The sequence below is a fragment of the Bos taurus genome, chromosome 13 (assembly GCF_002263795.3).
Source record: "Bos taurus isolate L1 Dominette 01449 registration number 42190680 breed Hereford chromosome 13, ARS-UCD2.0, whole genome shotgun sequence".
Taxonomy (NCBI): Eukaryota; Metazoa; Chordata; class Mammalia; order Artiodactyla; family Bovidae; genus Bos; species Bos taurus.
The window spans coordinates 16200222-16215507 of NC_037340.1; the positions used below are offsets into that span (position 1 = coordinate 16200222).

Below are 15286 nucleotides of genomic sequence, written 5' to 3' on the forward strand. Positions count from 1 at the left end.
GGAGCGAGGTCTGTATAGCAGGTGAAGGGGGCGGACTGTACATGGAGGGTCAGGTTGGCCCTTACCGTGTCCTCCTGCGACAAGAATGGCGCGAGTTCACGAAGGAGCGGGAGAGGGGCATGCAGGTGGTGGCAGGTGCCCGCAGAGCTGGTTGGAGAAGGCGAGGGAGGGGCGGGGCAGGAGTGGGGTTGCTGAAGGTCCTGGTGGGAAGGCGAAGAGCGATGGGGGGCGAACCGTGCGCTCTGGGCTGGGGGCACCCGGCGTGGATGCAGCGGACCCAGCGCTGGCCTCGCGGGAGTGAAGAGTCTGAAGCCGCGAGGGGTGAGGAGCCGCGACAGGACGCCGGGGGCAGGGCAGGAGGGGCGCAGGGGCCGGAGGGGCTAAGGGGCGGGGCCAGAAGGGGCGGGACCGAATAGGCGTGGGGGCGGGACAGAAGGGGCTAAGGGGCGGCCGGAGGGTTCAGGGGGCGGGGCCGGAAGGTGCAGGGGCGGGACCCGAATAGGCGTGGGGGCGTGGCCGGAGGGCTCAGGGGCGTGGCCGGAGGGCTCAGGGGGCGGGGCGGGGCGCGAGGCGGGGCCGCGCGCGTCTGCAGTTCGGAGCGCAGCCCTGAGTCCCGCGCTGTAACCGCGCGTCCCGCAGCGTCTTGGTGCAGCCGCCCAGCCTCACCATGCTCCCGCTGCTCGGGCTGTGCTTTGCGCTGCCGCTCTGCGCCGGGTTGCTGGAAGAGGCGAGGAGCTGGGAGGACACATCGGATCAAGTAAGTGGAGTTCTAGGGGGCCCCGGGTGGGCCCCGGGCGCCGGCTTCAGTCTCTTCCCACCGCCGCCTTCGGGCGCGTGGCTGCGGGACAGGCTACTGGACGCGAGGGAGGGTGGGATCACCCCCATGTCCTGGCACATCGTCCCCTCTTCTTCTCTCCGTCCCTGGTCTTCTGCTTGGGAGCTTCCCCATCTACTGTTCCCTCGAGGAGAGAGTCTGGATGACGAAGTTTCTTGCAGAATTGTGTCTGCACTTTAAAGTCCTGCGGAACCAAACCTCTTCGGCTCCTGTTACCTGCGCGGGTTTCTGCTGGTTTTGTTCATTTCTGAACCAGAACCCTAAGTTAACTGCAAGGTTCTTTCAGATGCGCCTGTGGGGTAGAGTGTTGGCAGGTTGCTGTTGGTTTCCAGTTGTTCCAGAGAGAGAGCACGTCTAGGAAATGTTCTAAACTCGTGGAAGCTTCCACTTTTCTCATCTGAAAACCGGGAGAACACAGTTTTCATATCTTATTGCTTTAGTAGCTTAAAGATGGCCAAATGATGGGCGGAGGACGAAGAACCAAAGGGTCTCAGTTCCCCTGGTTAATACTCTGTGTATCTGCCAGGATTTTTTAAATGGCTTAACCTCACAAGTGAATGAAACCTGCGAATATGAACTCTCAATACAATGTCTGATGGATAGGAATGCTCTTGAAAGAATATAGAACAGGTTCGCACAAATATCAGTGCATAGACCTTATAGGGAGAAAGGGCTCTGTCCTGATAAACGTAGACGGTGCATTTCTGCATCTTCTGGTGCTGTTTGCACACATGTATTTAAATTGTTTAGCTGAAAGCATGCTTTTGCAGGATGAGAAGAAGAGATAAGACCCCTTTCCCAGTGCCTTGGTTTGAAGGCAGATCTGGAAAACAGAATCTGCCTAAACATCCCATGGTTACTTTCACGTCAACTCTGCCTTAAGGATGTGCTTATCTACAAAATGGAACGATTCTTCTCTTGTAGGACTGCCATGAGGAATAACCCATAAAAATTCCAGGAGGCTGTGTGGTGGAGGAGGAATGTGCAAGCTTGGCATACAGAGAGCAAGGCTGGTCTCTCCTTTGCCCTTTACAGCTGTGTGGCCTGGACAAGCTCCTCTGTGCCTCTCTATGCCTTCTTTTCCTGTCCCTTACAGCAGGGCACACACCTCCTCCTGAGCATACTACAGGATCCAGCTGCTAGTTTGTGTAAAGGACCTCGTATACTGTGGTATATGAAATGGCAGATGTTTTGGTTACGGACAGGGACTTGATGCCGGCTACCAGGGCTCAATTCCTGATTCAGGCGCTTTTCAGCTCCGTAATGCTGAGCATAGTCCTGAGTGCTTCAGTCTCCAATTTTGTACAAAGTGGGAAAGAACAGAGTTATGAGGGTTGGGTAGGTAGTACATCAAAAGTGCTGGGGATGGTCAGCACTTGATGTTGGAGCCCGCTGTTAGGCTTGGGCAGCTGAAGTGCTGAGGGAAGGAATCTAGGGTAAAGATCCGAAAACTTTTTACGGGGCGGAGGGAGAAGATGTCGGGGCGGAGGGAGAAGATGTGGGAAGCACTGAAACAAAGATTCTGTTTATGAGCTAAGAGGAGGGATTAAAGCTCTGACATCTGCAAGTCCAAGTAGGCTTAACACGGAACTTTCCTGCTTGTAAGAACATTGGTTTGGCCCATGTTAATGATTTCATGCTGTCGTCAGCCCAAGGCACCGTTTATTCTTCTGGAAAATGACTAAATCAGGAGAAAACTCTGAATATAAAAGTTTTTGTGAAAATTTGTGATTTTACCTTCTTATCCCTATCCTCTTAAAAAAAAAAAAATTATGTGTATAAGATGTAGGACTTGAGAGCACAGCCTCCAGAACCAGACTTCTGGGTTCGAACCCTGTCTCTGTGCTTACTGGAGCGTTAGTTCACATCTGTGTGAGTGCTAAGTCACTTCGGTCATGTCTGACTCTGCGACCCTATGGTTCGTAAACCACCAGGCTTCTCAGTCCGTGGGCTTCTTCAGGTTTGCATAGTGGAGTGAGTTGCCATGCTCTCCAAACCAGGGATCGAACCTGTGTCTCCTGCATTGTCAGGCAGTTTCTTTATCACTAACGCCACCTGGGAAGCCCTAATTCACATCGAGCCTCTATTTACCCATCTCGAGGATGGGGGTGACTAGATTACTTAATTAAAGGATTTTGAAGAGTAATTAATGTGCTTTGAACAGTGCCTGGCAATGCAGTTAATGCTGTGGTCTCAATCATTATGGCCTTCAAAATTATATGTGAACCATTTTTTAAAATTTGTTTTTATTGTAGTTGAATTACAATACAGTTGTAGTTGTATTAGTTTCTGCTGTATAGCAAAGTGATTCAGTTATATATATGTACATTCTTTAATTTGATTGGGTCACTGTACTGTGACTTATTTGTATTTTACTTTTTTTTTTTTTTTAATCTTTTGGCCACACCACAAGGATCCTAGCTCCCCAACCAGGGGATCGAACCCACACCGCCTGCATTGGCAACACAGTCTTAACCTCTGGACTGCCAAGGAAATCCCATATTCTTCTTCCATATTCTTTTCCATTATGGTTTGTTACAGGGTATTGAATACAATCCCTGTGCTATGCAGTAAGACCCGTTGTATATACATTCTATAGCTAATAGTTCGCATCTGCTAACCCCAAACTCCCAATCCAACCCTCTCCCACCCCCCTCCTCCTTGGCAACCATCAGTCTATTCTCTATATCCCTGACTCTGTTGGTGTTTCATGTAGACAAGTGCATTTGTCATATTTTAATTACACATGTGGTATTTGGTGAACAGCTGTCAGAGCTTTCCAGGTGGCTCGATGGTAAAGAATCTGCCTGCCAAAGTAGGAGATGCAGGAGACTCGGGTTCGATCCCTGAATTGGGAAGATCCCCTGGAGTAAGAAATGGTAGGAATGGCAACCCACTCCAGTATTCTTGCCTGAGGAGTCCCATGGACAGAAGAGCCTGTTGAGCTACAGTCCATGGGATCGCAGAGTCAGACATGACTGAGCAACTGAGCACAAACAATTTTTAGATGTCAGTGAACTTGTGAATTTTAATGTACCTGAATTTGCCTGTTAGCCTGTATTGTAATTCCTATTACTTATCTTTAACTGAAAATATTACTAATATATGCTAGATTCAAGATGCTTCTTCCCCCATGCCTCATCTATAAACAGTATTACCCATAGTGTAATAAACCCATTATCTGCAGTGGTTTTCAAACTTCATCTTGCAGAAGGACACTCAGGGGCTCTTTAAGATTCAGATTCCTGAGCCTTACTCCCATCAGTGTCCATCCACTAGGTTTGGATGGGACCCCGATGGTCCTGATGCGGGCAATGCATGGACCACATTGAGACTGATACAGCTTTGAAAGCATCTTTCAGGAAATTAATATTAAAAAGCAAGTCTTGGTCTTCCCTGGTGACTCAGTGGTAAAGAATCCACCTGCCAGTGCAGGAGATGAGGGTTCCACCCCTGATCCGGGAAGATCCCACATGCTTTGGGCCACAACTGTTGAGCCTGTGCTCTACAGCCTGAAAGTTACAACTACTGAGCCCATGTTCTGGAACTAGTGAAGCCCGCACTCCCTAGAGCCCATGCTCTACCACCAGCGAAGCCAACACAATGAGAAGCCTGCGTACCGCAACTAGAGTCGCCCCTGCTTGCTGAAACTAGAGAAAAAAGCTTGTGCGGCAATGAAGACCCAGCGCAACCATAAATAATTTTTTAAAATAAAATTAGCTACATTTTTTTAAAAAAGCAAATGTCTTGTATAAAATCCATCTTCTTTCAAATTGATATGCTTTATTTAAATAAGGATGGGGCTGCATTCCCATTATTGCAAAAACAGTTTTTAATTTACAGAGTAATAGTAGCTACCAGGTATTGAGTGTTACGGAGAGTTTTCTAGGAGCTCTATGTAAAAATTATAAGAAGTAATAAAGTATATAGTTAACAACATTCCAAGTGGAACCAGGCTGCTTGGGTTCAAATCTGGATCCCGCTGCCTACTGGCTGTGTGTACTTGGGCAAGTAACTTAACATCTCTGGGTCTGTTTCATCATCTGCAAGATAGCATTGTTAATGGTTCCTACCTCATAGGCAGGGGTGGATCTAAATTTTTGAGAGGGGAATCAAGTTTACATAATTGGCAAAGCCTTCTCGACAAAATTCTGTGCTAAAATGAACAGTTATTTATTTTTAATTAATTAATTAATTTTAATTGGAGGCTAATTACTTTACAATATTGTAGTGGTTTTGCCATCCACTGACATGAAGCAGCCATGGGTGTACATCTGTCCCCCATCCTGAACGCCCCTCCCACCTCCCTCCCCATCCCGTCCCTCAGGGTTGTCCCAGTGTACCGGCTTTGAGTGACCTTGAACAGTTGTTTAGAATGATAAATCACAACAAATGACACATTCTGACAAGCAACATAATTTTAGAATCGTTTTTTCTCAGACTTTTTTTTTTTTGTAATTTATTTATTTATGGGTCTTCATTGCTGCTCAGGCTTTTCTCTAGTTTGGTGTGAGGGCTTCTCACTGCAGTGGCTTCTCTTGCTGCAGAGCATGGGCTCCAGAGAACAGGCTCAGTAGTAGTAGCGAACTGGCTTAGTTGCCCTGTGGCACGTGGGATTTTCCTAGACCAGGGATCGAACCCGTGTCTCCTGCACTGGCAGGCAGATTCTTTGCTAATGAGCCACTGCTGCTGCTGCTGCTGCTGCTAAGTCGCATCAGTCGTGTCCAACTCTGTGTGACTCCATAGACAGCAGGCCACCAGGCTCCCCCGTCCCTGGGATTCTCCAGGCAAGAACACTGGAGTGGGTTGCCATTGCCTTCTCCAATGCATGAAAGTGAGAAGTCAAAGTGAAGTTGCTCAGTCGTGTCTGACTTTTCACGACCCCATGGAGTGCAGCCTACCAGGCTCCTCCGTCCATGGGATTTTCCAGGCAAGAGTACTGGAGTGGGGTGCCATTGCCTTCTCCACTGAGCCACTAAGGAAGCCCAGTATCATCATTGTTAAGGGACTGTGCAAGTGAGGGATCCTGACGCTTACCTTTCATCAGCTTCTAAGTAATAATAAACTACTAAATAAAAAATAATCAACCCACTCTGTCAGGTAAAGCACTTATATATATAGTAACACTCAGGTCTCATGAGCCATTTTTATTATTTATGAACAGCCTGGTTGAATCTTTACCACTGCAAGGAAAGCCTCAGCAAGCTTCCTCTCCAGGAGAACCTTGGAAATCCCCCCAGGGGGAGTGATGCGCCCAAGGGGATATTTCAGAGCCTGAATTAGAACCCAAGTGCCCTGAATGCCAAGCTCGGCTCTCAGTGACTCCTCCAAAGACTGCAGCACTTTCATATTTACAACTCGATGTGGTCTGTTTAAGGACGACTTTAACTTTTATCTCCTGGCACACAGATAGTGTTGAGCCTCTGCTTCGGGTAACACATTCATTGCGGTGATCTGTTTGTAAGTCCCTGAACTGAGCATTTCTGCACTTTTAACTTTTGTAATCTACCGCTTTGCATTTGGAAAAACACAGAAAATCAAGACAATTTTTTTTTTAATTCTTTGAAAAATAAAGTCAAGGCAAGATCTTGTGAGCCCCAGACCACTCAATCATATCTCCTTTATGTGCATGGCTGTGATTGTTTCAGTGGAGTTGTAAGGCTGGATGGGGAAGAAGGATATTGTGGGAGAGATTCCAGAGATTGGCTCACTTCTGAACTAGCCGTGTCTGGTTTCTCTGGGGGTGGGACTGGGGAGAAGAGCGGGGAGTCCTAAAAGCTGAGCAATGAGTCCTGTGTGACCTTGTGTTCCTAACACACACTCTCCCAAAGTCCTGGATGCTCTAATGTAAAGGAGCCCTGCCCACATGCTGTCAGAGGTCCAGCTGGAAGTCCTGCAAGCTTTCTCTTTTTAAGTTTTTATTGACTTTATTACCATATTGCTTCTGTTTTACGTTTTGGTTTTTTGGCAATGAGGCACGTGGGATCTCAGCTCCCCAACCAGGGATTGAACCCACACCTCCTGCATTGGAGGTCTTAACCCCTGGACCACCGGGGAAGTCCCCTCGAAGCTTTCAGTATCTAAGGAACAGATGATCGGTTTAGGAAGATGGAGCCATTGGATGGAGACCTGAGCTTTTTTTTTTTTTCCTGCTGGGAGGGTCCGCGACCTCTTCATTATCTTCCCACAAGCCAGGTCCATGTCCCTTGTTTCTCACAGATTGAAAGCAACAGGGTGATTCACCTAAGGCTGGTTGGTTTGGGTTTTGTTATTGTTATCCCGGATGCCTGGAAATTGTTTGAAATTTCAGCCCACCCAACCCCCAACCCAACCCCAGATGAAGTTTCTTCTTCCATTGCTGAGGTTATGGGCAGCGCACATGGTGCGTGGCACGTAGCTGAACAACATGCAGCCCCATTTCTCCCAAAGAAAACTTTTGTGCCGGTGATAGAGAATTCCCGGAATGGGGCTCTTCGAAGACTAACTGTCCTGAGCCCAGGTGATGGGTAGTGTCTCCCGTGCTGTCCAGCCTGTTACCCTGGGATCAGTGTCAGGTCCTGGCCAGGTCTCTGAGGCAGCTGAGGTTCCTGGTCTTGGCTTCAGAATGTCCTCAGGAGATGCAGGCCAATGGTAGATAAATTCCTGGCACAGAGCCCACTAGGAGCTCATGTCTTCAGCCATTTGATGGTGCGTGGCTGAGACTGGCCTCAATGCAGCCACTCCTGGCTCTGTGATGGAACCTAGAGCGACAGAGCTGGTGGCAGAGCTCGGAAGGAATGAGGGCTTGAATCTGGCCTTTCTGTCTCTTGTTCAGTGGACCCAGGTCATGAAAGCACCCATCCCTAAAGGGAATGTGTGTATTGTTCGTATTTCAAATACCCCTCACTCCTCTCCTCCCTTCCCACGCTCTTCCCCATCTGTGGACTTTCTGGAATGCTTTCTCTTCCTTCCTGATCCTGATCCAACCCTGTGATTGATCCTGGGGGGAAAATACCATCTCTTTTATCCAGATGATGAACATTAAGTTGTTTTTCACCTGTGGTTGGACCGTCTGATGGTGGGATAGATGGGGATTCCAGTCCCCCAGCTCTGATGGGGTTATTGCTACATTCTTGGTGCAAAGGCAGTCTTCAGCCACCCATGCACGTTCTGGTAGTAAATGCTGCTTGGTCCATGTGAGTTGAAGAGGCAGATAATGAATGATTTCTCAGCATGGTTCTCATGTTGAACCTGATTCTCTTTAAATTTGTCTTCCCCCTTTATTCCACTCCAACCAACATCCTACACACCAACTTCAAGCCATCCCTCCATCGTAGAGCCTCTTGTGGTCACTTGAGAGTGTAGTGAACTCTTCTTTTTTCCCCCATTGTCTTTGTAACTTATAAAAATTACCTTATCTGGTAAGTTTCCCTGAGTGTATTTTCTTTGAATTTAGGTAGTATGGTCGGTCCTTCATGGCAAAGATTGTGGCTGATACTTGTTATTAAATACTGTGGTCTGGACATCTGTTCTGGCGCTGGAGAAGTAAGCTCAGCCTGGAAGGAGTAGAAAGTCTTATCTGAGCCATCTTTGGGGCCCATGCTCTGAGGTTATTTATTATTCAGAACACTCCTTGACTTTAAGCTGGATTCGGTTACCTGTCCTTAACCCCCACTTCCAGGTTCTTATAGGGGAACAGGAAAGCTCTCAAACAATAAAAGGGGTCAGGAATTCCTAACTAAAAACAATGAAGATGACATGAGTGTCATTTCCACTTCTAATCCTAGCTGGCACCAGGAGTCTCTGTGTACCAGGAAGTTTTGATTCTGGTTTGGTCCATGTCTAAATCTGGACTCGAGTGTTGCCATGGTGATCCCCTGAGCTATCAGATAGCCACCTCAAAAATGAAAAACCAACTTCTCTTGTTCTCCTGAATACTTGTTTATTTTCTTGGAAAACCTATTCTTCAAAGGAGGAGACTTCAAAGAGAATACTTTAGATCAACCAGAGAACATAATACCTGAGCAGGGCCAGGCTTCCCTTCTGACCATGGTTAGTTATTTTAAGTGGTCCCCAGCCGATTCCACAATTTTAGGAAGGGAGAGGCCTGAGATGAACCTGCAGAACTGGTGGAGACCTTGCCCAGGACACTGATTCTAGTTTCTTTTGGACCATTCATATAATTCCACCTCATTTTAGAAATAGAAGCCAGCGGCCTCCTAGTGACAGGTTCTCATTTGGCGTCAGAGCATATGTCAACTGAAATCCTTTACTAATTCTTCCTATTCCACGTTCTGTAGCATAGGAGACTCTACGATGGCTTACAATTGTAATTTACAGTAGCACATATCTATTTTCAGAAGGGATCAGAAGAGGATCATGATTAAACCAGTTTTTTAGTTTACAGAATGGAAATAGCTTTATTGTTTTTTCTATTTGCAAGTGATACAAAACTAAGGTACTACAGAAGGGTTTAAAGAAAAAAAATTCAGACATCCAGAGGTAATTGCCATTAAAATTTGGATGCATTCTACACATACAGACACTTATACTTAAAAAATGAGATCGTTAATGACAGCATTTTGTTACCTGATTTAATCATTCAAAGTGTGTCTGACTGTATCAGTGAGGCCAGGCCAGGCTGAACTGGGGTAAGAACCCCCAAACTGCAATGATTTAAATGACAAACATTTATTTCTTTTTTTAAAAACTTTTTGTTTTGTATTGGAGTATAGCCGATTACGGAGAAGGCAATGGCACCCCACTCCAGTACTCTTGGCCTGGAAAATCCCATGGACGGAGGAGCCCGGTAGGCTGCAGTCCATGGGATCTCGAAGAGTCAGACATGACTGAGCGACTTCACTTTGACTTTTCACTTTCATGCATTGGAGAAGGAAATGGCAACCCACTCCAGTGTTCTTGCCTGGAGAATCCCAGGGACGGGGGAGCCTGGTGGGCTGCTGTCTATGGGGTCGCACAGAGTCAGACACGACTGAAGCGACTTAGCAGCAGCAGCATGGCCGATGAACAATGTTGTAGTAGTTTCAGGTGGACAGCAAAGGGACGCAGCCATGCATATACAGGTATCCATCCTCCCCAAGATCCCCCTCCCATCCAGGCTGCCACATGACATTGAGCAGAGTCCCCTGTGCTATACAGTAGGTCCTTGTTGGTTCTCCATTTTAAATACAGCAGTGTGTACATATCCATCCCAAAGGCTCTAACCATCCCTTCTCTCCATCCTTCTCCCCACTACCTGGCAACCATAAATTAGACGAACGTTTGTTTCTTGCTTGTATGACATCCATCTTGGGGTGTCAGTGGAGCAAGTGTGACCTTAGGCTTGATGGAACAGCAACCTCTCAAATGTTACTACTTACTGTGCAGGTGAGAAAAGGCAGTTCTGGAGAATCTCATACCTTCCGTCGAGTCCTTGGTGGAGAAGTGACAGAGGCCACTTACATTCATAAGTTATTGGCTAGAACCAGTCATGTGGCTCTGTCTTCCCACCAAGGGCCAGGAAGTGCAATCCTTCCAGCAGACAGCTAGAGAAATATTTAGTGAACAGCTCAGAAGTCAGGTAAAACTAACATTTGATGTCAATAAATATAGGTCCATACCATTATTTGTAATAGCTGTATTCTGATTAATCACTGTATCATAATACATTTAACCAAACCACTTTTAAAGGATATGTTAGGCTCTTTCCAAGGATCAACAATTGTTTTAAAAGTTGCAAAGAAGTCTTTTCATGCTTTCATTTTTTTTGGTATTGATATTCCCCTCCCTCCCAATTGATAACTTTTCTGAAAGTAGGATTTCTAAATTAAAAGACCTGCATACTGGTGGGAATATAAAATATTACAGCTAGCTACTTTGCAAACTGGTGTATCTATTTCCCAAAAGTTAAATTTACAATATGACCCAGGAATTCCACTTATAAAGGAAATAAAAACACAGACATCTATGTGAATATCCACGCAAGTTCCACAGTATAAATAATAGCCAAAAGGTGGAAATAACCGTAGAGTCGGACAACTGGGAAGTGGATAAACACAATGTGATGTATGCACACAATAGACTATTATTCAGACGTAAAAAAGAATGAAGTGCTAATAAATCTACAAGATTATGCTAAGTGGAAAGGGCCAATAAAAAATGACCACATATTGTATGATTCCATTTATACGAAATGCCCAGGATGACTAAATACATAGAGACAAAGTAGATTAACTGGTACCTAGGACCAGGGAAAGGCTGGGGTTGGGAAATGACAGGTAAAGCAGGGTTTCTTTGGGGATAAAAATGTTCTAAATTGATTGTGGTGATGGTTTGCCCAGCTCTGTGAATATATTTAAAAAAATTGAATTGTGCACGTTAAAAGAGCAACTTTTATTGTTTGTAAGTTATACCTTACGAAGCTGTTTAAAAAGGTTTGTGTAAAGTCTAAGCATATTTTCCAAGGTTTGGATCGACATTGTCATACTGCCATCCAGGAACGGCAACTTATTACTCACAGCAGTGGAGTCCACACTTCTGTTCTTTAAACAGTGATTTATCTTGAGAAATGGTTGGCAACCAGCTAGGACTTCTACATGAGTCCGGAGGGGCTGGTTAATTATTAGGTGAATTTTTAAACTAAGGATGCTATCACCTCCCCATGCCCCTCCTGTGCCTGTGGGAAAGTATAGCAAATCATCCAGAAAAAACACAGTAAGAAAGTTCAAGGCAAGTTCAGTTTTGCCTGCAGAACTTCCTGGGGTTTTGAGCGGAATGAATGAACCCATCAGAGGCAAGCGGACATGTTTACTCATTGTAACAGACACAACAGCAAAGAGTTGATTTTCAAGCCAAAAATAAATGGAAACCAAATACAAATACTCTTTTTTTTTAAAAGATTTTTCTTTTGATGTGGACCGTTTTTCAGGCCTTTGTTGAATTTGTTACAGTATTGTTTCTGATTTATGTTTTGCTTTTTTGGCTGCAAGGCATATGGAACCCAGCTCCCCGACCCGGGATTGAACCCCAGCTCCCTGCATTGGAAGGTGAAGTCTTGCCCACTGGATGGCCAGGGAAGTCTCTGAATACAGATATTCTAGTGAACTCTGTTCTGATCATTTCATCTGCTCCCCTAACAGATATAAGAACCCTCAGATGAGAAGGTGGTGTGATATTGTGGGTTAAGCAGCCAGCCAGGTCTGAGAAGCATGAATTCTAATCTTGTTCTGGGTGCTTCCTGGTTCAAAGTCAAAACTGCTTCTCAGGTGGTGGATAATCCTTCGTGTGCCTTCATGGGCCTTAACCCTCTTCGTTTAACTAACTCACATGAGAATGATCTCACAATCGTATTTCACGTCTTTCTTCCTTCTAGGTTGGACTCAGGATCCCAAGACAAGTCAGGCTGTTGCAAAGGCTGGTATGTATATTCACATAAATTCTCTTAAAAGTCTGTACCCCTCACGAGTCTGTGGATTTGGAACCAGGTAACAGCTATGCTCGCAGCTACTCCAAACCTTACAGTTGCATGTAGAAGAAATTGAACGTGAAACAGCATAGCTTTTTAAAAAATCTTTATTATGATGATATTGTCATGTTCTTTTTTTTTTTTTTGGCTTCATAACATGGGGGATCCTAGTTCTCTGACCAGGGATTGAACCCTCACCCCTTGCATTGGAAGCATGGAGTCTTATCCCGTTGACCACCACGAAGTCCCCAGTGTAGCTTTTATAAACCTTTCTTTGATAAACTTTTTCTTTAAGTGGATGTTTTTCTGAAAAGAGACCTGATTATTCCGGTAAAAGTATAAGGACAAAGCATGAAATTTTCAAAGACCTTCTTAGAAAAAAGCTAACAGCTAAGTGAACCTTTCCTTTTTTTTAATAATGTTCTTACACAAGAAATAAAGATGGTGTTAGGAAATAAACAGTGAAAGCAGAGTATTCCCATTTGTAGACTGAAGCTTTGTGTGATGGAGGTTGGGCCAGGCTCTCAGTGTATGATGCAGGCTCCCAGATGGAACTTGGGAAGACGTTCAGGATTCTAAGTGTTTATTTGAAATGACCTCAGTCCTTCCTTCCCACGGTGTGTACAGTGATGTATCCAAGTGTGGGGACACGTCTTCAGGCTCTGAGGATACGGAATCCTCTGCACACCCTCAGGGATAAGCCATAAGCCCAAGCTGTTTACTCCCTGCTCCTGGCTGGTGTCTGAATTCCTGCTGAATTGCTCATGACCAATGTCAAAATCATTCCCACCTTTATTTGGACTGGGACTTTGTATTCTCATCATTTTCTGCATGGCTTCCTTTTCCCTGCCCACCCCCATCCTCCCAATCCTGCCTCCCCAAATTTATTACCCTCAGTCTTTTTCTGTTTCTCTGCATGTTCACATAATCATAGGCAGACATATGTGTAAGGTATAGTTCGGGCTGAGGCAGAAAAGAAGGAGAGACGACCTCAACGCAAGTAGGTTACCTTTATTCAGGCAAGGAGGGGCGACAGTCAGCCTAACAACCAGGCTGAGCGCCCAGAGAGATCAGGGAGGCTCCATATTTATAGGGAGGTTTGGGGAAGCGATAAGGAAAACATTAGTCAGGTGGGATGTTTTGGGTATTCTTTAGTTGAGATGGCATTTGTAGTTGGGCAGGGGTGATAAGTCTTCTGGGCAGGTGTAGGAGGTGGAAGGTTTCTGGACAGAGGGTGATAAGTCCCTGATAGATACAACTGGCTTGGAGCCTCAGGGCGGAACCTAAAGTTCGGTTTTGTTTTCTCCAAAGTTAGATGATTCAGCAAGGGCCTTTGAGACTGTTGTTTTCTTTTCTAGGCCCAAAGACTCCTTCAATATGTGAACATAAATGGGGGGCCAGGCGACACCTACACACCTGGTACCTGGTTGGTTTGACCACAAGAGGGGTGCTGAATACTGAGGGGGTCGCCAACCTCTAGGATCTAATGTCTGATGATCTGAGGTGGAGCCGATACAATAATAATAGAAATAAAGTGCACAATAAATATAATGCACTTGAATCATCCTGAAACCATCCCTCAGCCTCCTGGTCCATGGAAGAATTGTCTACCATGAAATGGGTTCCTGGTGCCAAAAAGGTTGGAGACTGCTGCCTTTTTGAGCACAGGGAACTCAATACTCTATAATGACCTATATGGGAATAGCATCTAAAAAAGAGTGGATATATGTATGTATATAACAGCAGAAACTAGCACATCATTGTGAATCAACCATACTTCCATTCAGCTCAGTCGCTCAGTCACGTCTGACTCTGCAACCCCATGGACTACAGCACGCCAGGCTTCCCTGTCCATCACCAACTCCCGGAACTTGCTCAAACTCATGTCCATCAAGTTGGTGATGCCATCCAACCATCTCATCCTCTGTCGTCCCCTTCTCCTCCTGCCTTCAATCTTTCCTAGCATCAGGATCTTTTCAAATGAGTCAGGTCTTTACATCAGGTGGCCAAAGTATTAGAGCTTCAGCATCAGTTCTTCCAATGAATATTCAGGACTGATTTCCTTTAGGATTGACTGGTCAGATCTCCTTGCAGTCCAAGGGAGTCTCAAGAGTCTTCTCCAACACCACAGTTCAAAAGCATCAATTCTTCAGTAAAAATTCATAAAACAGGGAGGAGCCCTTGCTCCAAGAAAGACATAGATGCACATATTCATTCATTCAAGGATTTTGTTGAGTCCTCACTGTCTGCCCAGCACTGTTCAAGGCATTGGGAATCCAGCAATGGACAAACAGGCAAAAGACACTATCTTTCATAGAGCTTGAATTCTAAAGAGGGCAGAGATAGGCAAAGTCTATAAATAAATGGTTAAATGTGTTAGGAATGGAGAAGATAAGTACCACTGAGAAAAAAAAAACAGCAGAGGAAGATGGGGACCCTTGTATATATTTTGAGATTTTTCATATTTGCTATCAGACCGTGTAAATACAGCTGCTGTTCCCTGCATGCTGACCACAGGCCAGGTGTTGTCCTGAGTATCTCTTATGTCCTAGCTCAGCCAAATACAGACACATTTTACAGACAAGAAAACAGAGTCACTTATCCAGGATTACACTTTCCATAAGAGGTGATCGAACATGAGTTTTGAGTCCCAACAGCCTGGCTTCTGAGTTTGTGCTCATCACTAATACACCCAACTGCCTTCTCACCTGAATGCATTTGTTTCTTCTTATTCTCACTCAGCACTGCCTCAGCTGGCCTAGATCTGTCCCTTCTTCTAATGATGAAAAATATACCATGTCGTTGGCACACCATAGCTTATCAAGCATTCTACTCTCGAGCTTTCAGTATGGTTTCAATTTTTTTGGCCTCTGTAAATGCTGCTGCAAGAACCTTTTTGCTTTTTGTCGTAAGTAGATGCTTTTAATTCTGTGGCCAAGATTTTCAATAGGAGGGTTGCTGGATCAAAATGTACATACATTTTTAAAAATTTGGTAGATGTAGTCAGA

At 45.3% G+C, this 15286-nt stretch overlaps 1 protein-coding gene across 1 annotated transcript in view; it reads left to right on the plus strand.

Moving 5' to 3' along the window:
• Positions 1–607: 607 nt before the first annotated feature.
• The window catches only part of ITIH5 (inter-alpha-trypsin inhibitor heavy chain 5), an 80834-nt gene continuing 66155 nt past the window's right edge, over positions 608–15286 (plus strand). Inside the window, 2 exon segments of the mRNA NM_001102516.1 lie at positions 608–757; positions 12186–12230. Coding sequence (NP_001095986.1) covers positions 668–757; positions 12186–12230 — 135 coding nt within the window. The 5' untranslated portion in view covers positions 608–667.